We start from the raw sequence: 12,159 nt of genomic DNA, 5'->3' as shown, positions 1-12,159 counted from the left end.
ATGAACTACTGATCTGTTCAATGTTGCTATGAACTATTGATCTGTTCAATGTTGCTATGAATTACTGATCTGTTCAATGTTGCAATGAACTATTGATCTGTTCAATGTTGCAATGAACTATTGATCTGTTCAATGTTGCTATGAACTATTGATCTGTTCAATGTTGCTATGAACTATTGATCTGTTCAATGTTGCTATGAACTATTGATCTGTTCAATGTTGCTATGAACTATTGATCTGTTCAATGTTGCTATGAACTATTGATCTGTTCAATGTTGCTATGAACTATTGATCTGTTCAATGTTGCTATGAAGTACTGATCCGTTCAATGTTGCTATGAATTATTGATCTGTTCAATGTTGCTATGAATTATTGATCTGTTCAATGTTGCTATGAATTACTGATCTGTTCAATGTTGCTATGAATTATTGATCTGTTCAATGTTGCTATGAATTACTGATCTGTTCAATGTTGCTATGAATTATTGATCTGTTCAATGTTGCTATGAACTATTGATCTGTTCAATGTTGCTATGAATTACTGATCTGTTCAATGTTGCTATGAACTATTGATCCGTTCAATGTTGCTATGAATTACTGATCTGTTCAATGTTGCTATGAACTACTGATCTGTTCAATGTTGCTATGAATTATTGATCTGTTCAATGTTGCTATGAACTATTGATCTGTTCAATGTTGCTATGAACTATTGATCTGTTCAATGTTGCTATGAACTATTGATCCGTTCAATGTTGCTATGAACTATTGATCTGTTCAATGTTGCTATGAATTACTGATCTGTTCAATGTTGCTATGAACTATTGATCTGTTCAATGTTGCTATGAACTACTGATCTGTTCAATGTTGCTGTGAACTATTGATCTGTTCAATGTTGCTATGAATTACTGATCTGTTCAATGTTGCTATGAACTACTGATCTGTTCAATGTTGCTATGAACTACTGATCTGTTCAATGTTGCTATGAATTATTGATCTGTTCAATGTTGCTATGAACTATTGATCTGTTCAATGTTGCTATGAACTACTGATCTGTTCAGTGTTGCTATGAATTACTGATCTGTTCAATGTTGCTATGAATTATTGATCTGTTCAATGTTGCTATGAACTATTGATCTGTTCAATGTTGCTATGAATTATTGATCTGTTCAATGTTGCTATGAATTATTGATCTGTTCAATGTTGCTATGAATTATTGATCTGTTCAATGTTGCTATGAATTACTGATCTGTTCAATGTTGCTATGAATTACTGATCTGTTCAATGTTGCTATGAACTATTGATCTGTTCAATGTTGCTATGAATTATTGATCTGTTCAATGTTGCTATGAACTATAGATCTGTTCAATGTTGCTATGAATTATTGATCTGTTCAATGTTGCTATGAATTACTGATCTGTTCAATGTTGCTATGAATTACTGATCTGTTCAATGTTGCTATGAACTATTGATCTGTTCAATGTTGCTATGAATTATTGATCTGTTCAATGTTGCTATGAATTATTGATCTGTTCAATGTTGCTATGAATTACTGATCTGTTCAATGTTGCTATGAATTATTGATCTGTTCAATGACTTCACAGCAAATTGTTCACTTTGTGTCATATTTGCTGTTTGCCATATAAATAAAAAGGTTTTCTTTGAGGGTATAAAACATTTAAAAAAAACTTAAAATTGACACATCAGAAGTTGATCTAGAGATTGAATATACTTTTTGATAATATATTGACATATTATCTTATTATGCTTTTATTGAGTGGGGCCCTTTTGGATATCCTACACCTCACAAATGTAATGTTGATGAATTATTGACTACAGCATTTAAATGACCTCACATCAAATATTTTACTTTGAATTTTTTTTTCTTTCAGGAAACTTTTTGCCATCTAAGAGGGTTTTCTTTGAGGAAAACATAACAAAAATGTTTTATGTCAACTGATGGATCAGAAGTTGAAGGTAGACAAATATTAATATATGACCTTATTGATCACTTTAATGACCTTTTTGCCCCCTGCGACCTCCAACAAGCCTTCAGGCTTACATCAAGTATTGTTTGGATTCTGAACATGAAAAATATCAAACAAATGCTAGAATTTTCTTCAGTGGAAAAAGTTTGGACACCCCTAATTTAAAACTTTATTTGAGTTGTTTTCAAATGCAGTTTTTGGCCTTCTTGTCTAAATGACTGCAACAATAAAGCAGATTATTTCCTGTCATGCAGCAACCTGAAAGAAATGAAAAGTGTTTAATTTTGAAACTTTTCTTTCTTTTTAGCCTTTTGCTGAGATGTAAAAAGTTCATTTTATTTCTCACTGCACACTCGAGACTCCATCTTGACTCAAACTATTGTCTTCATTACCAGGGAAATAGAAGCATTCACACCTTTGCTCACTTTGGAGTATTTGCACCTTTTCAGCCTTCTTGGGAAGGACGCCACACCTTTTCCACACCTGGATTTGGGGATCCTCTCCACTTCTGTCCTTCTGGAAGGTCAACGTTGGTGGACAGCCAAATTCAGCTCTCCATTGGGTTAGGTCAGGGCTCTTGACTGGGCCAGAGTTCTTCTGAAGACACTTTCTTATTTTAGCTTCGTGCTTAGGGTCTTGGTCTTGTTGCAAGGTCAACCTTAGGGTCTTGGTCTTGTTGCAAGGTCAACCTTAGGGTCACGGTCTTGTTGCAAGGTCAACCTTAGGGTCATGGTCTTGTTACAAGGTCAACCTTAGGGTCATGGTCTTGTTGCAAGGTCAACCTTAGGGTCTTGGTCTTGTTGCAAGGTCAACCTTAGGGTCACTGTCTTGTTGCAAGGTCAACCTTAGGGTCATGGTCTTGTTGCAAGGTCAACCTTAGGGTCATGGTCTTGTTGCAAGGTCAACCTTAGGGTCTTGTTGCAAGGTCAACCTTAGGGTCTTGGTCTTATTGAAAGGTCAACCTTAGGGTCTTGTTGCAAGGTCAACCTTAGGGTCATGGTCTTGTTGCAAGGTCAACCTTAGGGTCTTGGTCTTGTTGCAAGGTCAACCTTAGGGTCTTGGTCTTATTGAAAGGTCAACCTTAGGGTCACGGTCTTGTTGCAAGGTCAAGCTGTAAACAATGAAGGTATTTTGATATGATTAATGATGATATGATTAATAATTATATGATTAATAATGATATGATTAAGTGTGTGAATGTTTTCTAATAAGTTTGATTATTGTGATACGGGAGCCACTTTATGTTGATATTGAGTCTCCAAGGCAGAAGCCTATTAGAAAGTATCCAGTAACAAATGTGTCTGCATCATTCCATTTACTGCGTCCTAGTCTTAACTTCATGAATTATTGTCACCACTTGGTGTTGCGAGAAACACAATTGCCACTCCTCTTCAACTTCAAGACAGCATAAGTCCATTGCAGAGGGTTAATAATAAATAGGTTAATACTTTTCATAACTACCACTATTTTCTGTTGGACTCATTTTACTTGAACAACCCTTTTCTACAGTTCAACATTACAAAATAATGTGTTTGATTTGTGCTGATATCGTATTGGATCAATATCGGGATCAGCCGATACTCAAGGCTCCAATGTTGATATCGTATCGTAGGAGAAAAACTTGCATGAGAACACCCTGGGGATTGAACAGTGACTACTCTAAAGTATACCAGGTTCATTATAGATGAACAGTGACTACTCTAAAGTATACCAGGTTCATTATAGATGAACAGTGACTACTCTAAAGTATACCAGGTTCATTATAGATGAACAGTGACTACTCTAAAGTATACCAGGTTCAATATAGATGAACAGTGACTTCTCTAAAGTATACCAGGTTCATTATAGATGAACAGTGACTACTCTAAAGTATACCAGGTTTATTATAGATGAACAGTGACTACTCTAAAGTATACCAGGTTCATTATGGACGAACAGTGACTACTCTAAAGTATACCAGGTTCATTATAGATGAACAGTGACTACTCTAAAGTATACCAGGTTCATTATAGATGAACAGTGACTACTCTAAAGTATACCAGGTTCATTATAGATGAACAGTGACTACTCTAAAGTATACCAGGTTCATTATGGACGAACAGTGACTACTCTAAAGTATACCAGGTTCATTATAGATGAACAGTGACTACTCTAAAGTATACCAGGTTTATTATAGATGAACAGTGACTACTCTAAAGTATACCAGGTTCATTATGGACGAACAGTGACTACTCTAAAGTATACCGGGTTCATTATAGATGAACAGTGACTACTCTAAAGTATACCAGGTTCATAATAGATGAACAGTGACTCCTCTAAAGTATACCGGGTTCATTATAGATGAACAGTGACTACTCTAAAGTATACCAGGTTCATTATAGATGAATAGTGACTACTCTAAAGTATACCAGGTTCATTATAGATGAACAGTGACTACTCTAAAGTATACCAGGTTCATTATAGATGAACAGTGACTACTCTAAAGTATACCAGGTTCATATTTTCATCATCAACTCAGCAGACGTATAAATGTTTTATTAAATGACAATTCAAGTAAAGTTAGTTGCAGTTTTTTGCTAGCTTGACCTTTTGCGCTGCCTATTGTTTGCTGATGAGCTTTTATTTTGAAATATCCCAGAGGTTTGAGTGAAAGTGGAGCTGCTGGCATTCAAAGAAGAAAAGGACGCAAAGTGTTGCTGCAGCTGGATCCTCGCAGGCAAGTTTGTGGCTTTTCTTTGTCTTTTTGTGTGCTCCAGTGTGTTAAATACCTTCCTTAGTTTGTGGTAAATACCTTCCTTAGTTTGTGGTAAATACCTTCCTTAGTTTGTGGTAAATACCTTCCTTAGTTTGTGGTAAATACCTTCCTTAGTTTGTGGTAAATACCTTCCTTAGTTTGTTGTAAATACCTTCCTTAGTTTGTGGTAAATACCTTCCTTAGTTTGTTGTAAATACCTTCCTTAGTTTGTGGTAAATACCTTCCTTAGTTTGTTGTAAATACCTTCCTTAGTTTGTGGTAAATACCTTCCTTAGTTTGTTGTAAATACCTTCCTTAGTTTGTGGTAAATACCTTCCTTAGTTTGTTGTAAATACCTTCCTTAGTTTGTTGTAAATACCTTCCTTAGTTTGTGGTAAATACCTTCCTTAGTTTGTTGTAAATACCTTCCTTAGTTTGTTGTAAATACCTTCCTTAGTTTGTGGTAAATACCTTCCTTAGTTTGTGGTAAATACCTTCCTTAGTTTGTGGTAAATACCTTCCTTAGTTTGTGGTAAATACCTTCCTTAGTTTGTGGTAAATACCTTCCTTAGTTTGTGGTAAATACCTTCCTTAGTTTGTGGTAAATACCTTCCTTAGTTTGTGGTAAATACCTTCCTTAGTTTGTGGTAAATACCTTCCTTAGTTTGTGGTAAATACCTTCCTTAGTTTGTTCACCAACGGGTGAAAGGTGAGCCGTCTTGTTCTCTTCTTGACTTAGTCGCTGCATTCAGGTGTGTGTTGACACTTTGTTGGTTGTTCATCAGGTGTGTGTTGACACTTTGGTTGTTCAGGTGTGTGTTGACACTTTGTTTGTTGTTCAGGTGTGTGTTGACACTTTGATTGACGTCCACAACATGGTTCCGGTCCTGAAGGCTCCTTCCCGCTCTCTTGTGTCTGCTCTTGGGGTAAGAAACAAGTCACCACAACATCCTGTAGCTGCAACCACAGCAGCCAATCACAGGGCACGTACATATTTACACTCACATTCTGGAACATTTATTATACAATGTCTGATATCAGCACAAAAATAAGTATCGCATTATATGGGCTGGCATTTAAAATGTCCGATATCAGCGCTTCGATACAGGAAAAAACTGTTTTTTTGCCCTGAAGTGACAGATGAGATTGTTTTGCCAGTCTAAACGCTCCAAAGGGCTTTAATCTGATCTTTTTGCATTAGATTCAGGCCACATCAGGAAATAGTCCTGAATCCCTTTGGAATCTGATCTTCAAATGGGACTTCAGTCTAAACGCAATGAGACCTGAATGGGACTTTTCCATCAGCTTTGGGCGAGCGACGTCACTCGTGTGCGCAGTCGCCAGTGGAAGTCAATATTGGTTTACGATCATTATAGAAGTCATGAAGTACATAATACATACATCATGTAAGTATATATGTCATGTAGTAACATTCATAATAACATGTCATATATACATGATGTAAGTATATATGTCATGTAGTAAAATTCATAATAACATGTAATATATACATGATGTAAGTATATATGTCATGTAGTAACATTCATAATAACATGTAATATATACATGATGTAAGTATATATGTCATGTAGTAACATTCATAATAACATGTAATATATACATGATGTAAGTATATATGTCATGTAGTAACATTCATAATAACATGTCATATATACATGATGTAAGTATATATGTCATGTAGTAACATTCAGAATAACATGTCATATATACATGATGTAAGTATATATGTCATGTAGTAACATTCATAATAACATATACATGATGTAAGTATATATGTCATGTAGTAACATTCATAATAACATGTAATATATACATGATGTAAGTATATATGTCATGTAGTAACATTCATAATAACATGTAATATATACATGATGTAAGTATATATGTCATGTAGTAACATTCATAATAACATGTAATATATACATGATGTAAGTATATATGTCATGTAGTAACATTCATAATAACATGTCATATATACATGATGTAAGTATATATGTCATGTAGTAACATTCAGAATAACATGTCATATATACATGATGTAAGTATATATGTCATGTAGTAACATTCATAATAACATGTAATATATACATGATGTAAGTATATATGTCATGTAGTAACATTCATAATAACATGTAATATATACATGATGTAAGTATATATGTCATGTAGTAACATTCATAATAACATGTCATATATACATGATGTAAGTATATATGTCATGTAGTAACATTCATAATAACATGTAATATATACATGATGTAAGTATATATGTCATGTAGTAACATTCATAATAACATGTAATATACACATGATGTAAGTATATATGTCATGTAGTAACATTCATAATAACATGTAATATATACATGATGTAAGTATATATGTCATGTAGTAACATTCATAATAACATGTCATATATACATGATGTAAGTATATATGTCATGTAGTAACATTCATAATAACATGTAATATATACATGATGTAAGTATATATGTCATGTAGTAACATTCATAATAACATGTAATGTATACATGATGTAAGTATATATGTCATGTAGTAACATTCATAATAACATGTAATGTATACATGATGTAAGTATATATGTCATGTAGTAACATTCATAATAACATGTAATATATACATGATGTAAGTATATATGTCATGTAGTAACATTCATAATAACATGTAATGTATACATGATGTAAGTATATATGTAGTACATTACACAAGCGTTAAAGTGCATGACTGTAAAAAATAAAACTTTCATTTCCACTGTACAATTTTTACAGCTGGTTGCATGTTTTCCCTGGAAAATGTGGGCTCATTTTACAGTTATCCACCCATTTTCTACCGCTTGTCCCTTTCAGGGTGGAATATCTGTCATTGGAAAAGACGTATTTTTACAGGAGAATTCTGCTTACTGAGCTGCCAGCTTTCACCATAAAAACTGGAACGGTGTCGCTCTAAGATGGAGACCACAAAAACCTCCTGGGCCGCACTTTGAACACCACTGTCTGTTTTCTGTCTTTTGTATTGACTCTTGGACGGGAGTGGATCAGGTGTTCATTGCCTTACAGACGGCACAGATCCTGGTGGGCGTGTTCAACATTGGTTTGGGGCCTGGAAGAACCAGTACCAGCCCCGCCGATCTGAGCAGTTTGGGCGCCGCCTACTGGCTGGGTGCTGTGGTATGTGTTGATGACGTCACACCATCATGTGCCCCAGGTCCATCTGGTCCTAATGACCACCTTCTCATCAGTTCATCTTAACGGGGATCCTGTCCATCTTGGCGGGACAGTTCTCCTCGCCCTGCCTGGTGAGATGTCCTCACGGTCCTGATCACACAACTCAATAATCCTGATCACACTTAACTCAATAATCCTGATCACACAACTCAATAATCCTGATCACACAACTCAATAATCCTGATCACACTTAACTCAATAATCCTGATCACACAACTCAATAATCCTGATCACACAACTCAATAATCCTGATCACACTTAACTCAATAATCCTGATCACACTTAACTCAATAATCCTGATCACACTTAACTCAATAATCCTGATCACACAACTCAATAATCCTGATCACACTTAACTCAATAATCCTGATCACACAATTTAATTATCCTGATCACACTTAACTCAATAATCCTGATCACACTTAACTCAACAATCCTGATCACACTTAACTCAATAATCCTGATCACACTTAACTCAATAATCCTGATCACACAACTCAATAATCCTGATCACACTTAACTCAACAATCCTGATCACACTTAACTCAATAATCCTGATCACACTTAACTCAATAATCCTGATCACACAACTCAATAATCCTGATCACACTTAACTCAACAATCCTGATCACACTTAACTCAATAATCCTGATCACACTTAACTCAATAATCCTGATCACATCATTTAATAATCCTGATCACACTTAACTCAATAATCCTGATCACACTTAACTCAATAATCCTGATCACACAACTCAATAATCCTGATCACACTTAACTCAACAATCCTGATCACACTTAACTCAATAGTCCTGATCACACTTAACTCAATAATCCTGATCACACTCAACTCAATAATCCTGATCACACTTAACTCAATAATCCTGATCACACAATTTAATAATCCTGATCACACTTAACTCAATAATCCTGATCACACTTAACTCAATAATCCTGATCACATTTAACTCAATAATCCTGATCACACAACTCAATAATCCTGATCACACTTAACTCAATAATCCTGATCACATTTAACTCAATAATCCTGATCAATAATGCTGGAGTCAACTCTTGCTCTCTTCAGAGGTTCTTCGCAGCCTTGATGAACCTGGTTGGTGTTGTATTCGCCGTGGTCGCCTTGGTGCTCTACGCCATGGACGTGGAAAATGCGTCTGTCCTCTGGATGTGTGGAGGAGGACTTGAGGACGACAACTGCAGGCTGGCGGCTCGCTTTGCTCAGGTGGACCTAACCCTAACCCTAAACCTAACCCAAACCTAACCCTAACCAATCAGCTGGCTTTTTCAATGTGATGAAACCTACTTTCATTCCACATCAGAGGTTGCTGACCTTGCTGGACGGGACATTGATGGTCTTCGCTGTTCTTCAGCTGTGCATCAATGCCAGGCTGTCCACCATGGTCATCAGGGCTTGGACCACCATGGTCATCAGAGCTTGGACCACCATGGTCCTCAGGGCTTGGACCAGCAGGGCGAAGAGGAACCAACCTTTGGTAGTCCTGGGATTGTGTTCAGTCTAGTTTGATGTCAAAGGCAAGAGAAAATAAGAAAGCAAATGATCAATCATCAATCAATCAATGTTTATTTATATAGCCCTAAATCACAAGTGTCTCGAAGGGCTGCACAAGCCACAACGTCATACTCGGTACAGAGCCCACATAAGGGCAAGGAAAAACTCACCCCAGTGGGACGTCGATGTGAATGACTATGAGAAACCTTGGAGAGGACCGCATATGTGGGTAACCCCCCCACACATATAATACATATTTAGACTGGCCTCTTTCAAGTTGTACATTTATTGTTGTCAGGGACAAATGTAAATATAAAATACAACTATTACTAATACTAATCATGTGCAATACAACTATTACTAATACTAATCATGTGCAATACAACTATTACTAATACTAATCATGTGTAGTACAACTATTACTAATATTAATCATGTGTAGTACAACTATTACTAATACTAATCATGTGTAATACAACTATTACTAATACTAATCATGTGTAGTACAACTATTACTAATACTAATCATGTGTAATACAACTATTACTAATACTAATCATGTGTAGTACAACTATTACTAATACTAATCATGTGTAATACAACTATTACTAATACTAATCATGTGTAGTACAACTATTACTAATACTAATCATGTGTAATACAACAATTACTAATACTAATCATGTAAAATACAACTATTACTAATACTAATCATGTGTAATACAACTATTACTAATACTAATCATGAGTAGTACAACTATTACTAATACTAATCATGTAAAATACAACTATTACTAATACTAATCATGTGTAGTACAACTATTACTAATACTAATCATGTGTAGTACAACTATTACTAATACTAATCATGTGTAGTACAACTATTACTAATACTAATCATATAAAATACAACTATTACTAATACTAATCATGTGTAGTACAACTATTACTAATACTAATCATGTGTAATACAACAATTGCTAATACTAATCATGTAAAATACAACTATTACTAATACTAATCATGTGTAATACAACTATTACTAATACTAATCATGTGTAGTACAACTATTACTAATATTAATCATGTGTAGTACAACTATTACTAATACTAATCATGTGTAATACAACTATTACTAATACTAATCATGTGTAGTACAACTATTACTAATACTAATCATATAAAATACAACTATTACTAATACTAATCATGTAATATACAACTATTACTAATACTAATCATGTGTAGTACAACTATCACTAATACTAATCATGTGTAATACAACAATTACTAATACTAATCATGTAAAATACAACTATTACTAATACTAATCATGTGTAATACAACTATTACTAATATTAATCATGTGTAGTACAACTATTACTAATATTAATCATGTGTAGTACAACTATTACTAATACTAATCATGTGTAATACAACTATTACTAATACTAATCATGTGTAGTACAACTATTACTAATATTAATCATGTGTAGTACAACTATTACTAATACTAATCATGTGTAGTACAACTATTACTAATATTAATCATGTGTAGTACAACTATTACTAATACTAATCATGTGTAGTACAACTATTACTAATACTAATCATGTGTAGTACAACTATTACTAATATTAATCATGTGTAATACAACTATTACTAATACTAATCATGTGTAGTACAACTATTACTAATATTAATCATGTGTAATACAACTATTACTAATACTAATCATGTGTAATACAACTATTACTAATACTAATCATGTGTAGTACAACTATTACTAATATTAATCATGTGTAGTACAACTATTACTAATACTAATCATGTGTAGTACAACTATTACTAATATTAATCATGTGTAGTACAACTATTACTAATACTAATCATGTGTAGTACAACTATTACTAATACTAATCATGTGTAGTACAACTATTACTAATACTAATCATGTGTAGTACAACTATTACTAATACTAATCATGTGTAGTACAACTATTACTAATACTAATCATGAGTAGTACAACTATTACTAATACTAATCATGTGTAGTACAACTATTACTAATACTAATCATGTGTAATACAACTATTACTAATACTAATCATGTGTAGTACAACTATTACTAATACTAATCATGTGAAACACAACTTCCATATTTCATGAAAGTGATCCATATTTCAATTCATTAAAAAAACAACTAATCTGTAGTTATGCTAATTTAGCTCATGATTACCTCTTGGAAAAATATACAAGAAAATCATTTTTGTCTGGGAAGTGTTGTGAAGGTTTAGGGTCACATGATGCTTTTTGTGTTTTTCCAGCAGGGGGTCAAAGGGCATCAACAGGCGACTCTGAGAGAGGTGGTCATCCTTCCTAAAATGACCAATGTGATACTTTGTGGCTGAGACATTGCAAATAAAGTCAATAATCAATATAAGACTTACATGTTGGACAGTGGAGGCTGCAAGTGTGCTTTTTTGTTTCAAACAGTCAATGCTCATCTTTGGCAACCACAATCTTGTCACTGCCACTGAAGTCAGGCTCAACCTTCACTTGACATTACACATGAGGTAGCTAGCTACTTTATCATATTTATATTCATATAACTAGGGTAGCTAGCTACTTTATCATATTTATATTCA

General features: G+C 34.1%; 1 protein-coding gene across 4 annotated transcripts; it reads left to right on the top strand.

Moving 5' to 3' along the window:
- The first annotated feature begins 1,436 nt into the window (after nt 1–1,436).
- LOC133660545 (uncharacterized) lies at nt 1,437–11,970 on the top strand. 4 transcript variants are annotated; one of them, XM_062064087.1, is made up of 8 exons: nt 1,437–1,973; nt 4,623–4,700; nt 5,561–5,644; nt 7,796–7,924; nt 7,996–8,052; nt 9,069–9,224; nt 9,322–9,495; nt 11,839–11,970. In XM_062064087.1, the coding sequence occupies exons 3-8, from the start codon at nt 5,594–5,596 to the stop codon at nt 11,920–11,922; spliced, it is 651 nt and encodes a 216-aa protein (XP_061920071.1). In that variant the 5' UTR covers nt 1,437–1,973; nt 4,623–4,700; nt 5,561–5,593; the 3' UTR covers nt 11,923–11,970. The 4 variants fall into 4 exon arrangements, with proteins under 4 accessions (XP_061920071.1, XP_061920072.1, XP_061920070.1 ...); XM_062064088.1 differs by having other exon boundaries at nt 1,437–2,546; nt 7,814–7,924; XM_062064086.1 differs by having other exon boundaries at nt 1,437–2,546.
- Nucleotides 11,971–12,159: the final 189 nt, after the last annotated feature.

Source organism: Entelurus aequoreus, linkage group LG11 (genome assembly GCF_033978785.1).
Source record: "Entelurus aequoreus isolate RoL-2023_Sb linkage group LG11, RoL_Eaeq_v1.1, whole genome shotgun sequence".
Taxonomy (NCBI): domain Eukaryota; kingdom Metazoa; phylum Chordata; class Actinopteri; order Syngnathiformes; family Syngnathidae; genus Entelurus; species Entelurus aequoreus.
This window is presented reverse-complemented; position numbering and strand designations above follow the sequence as displayed.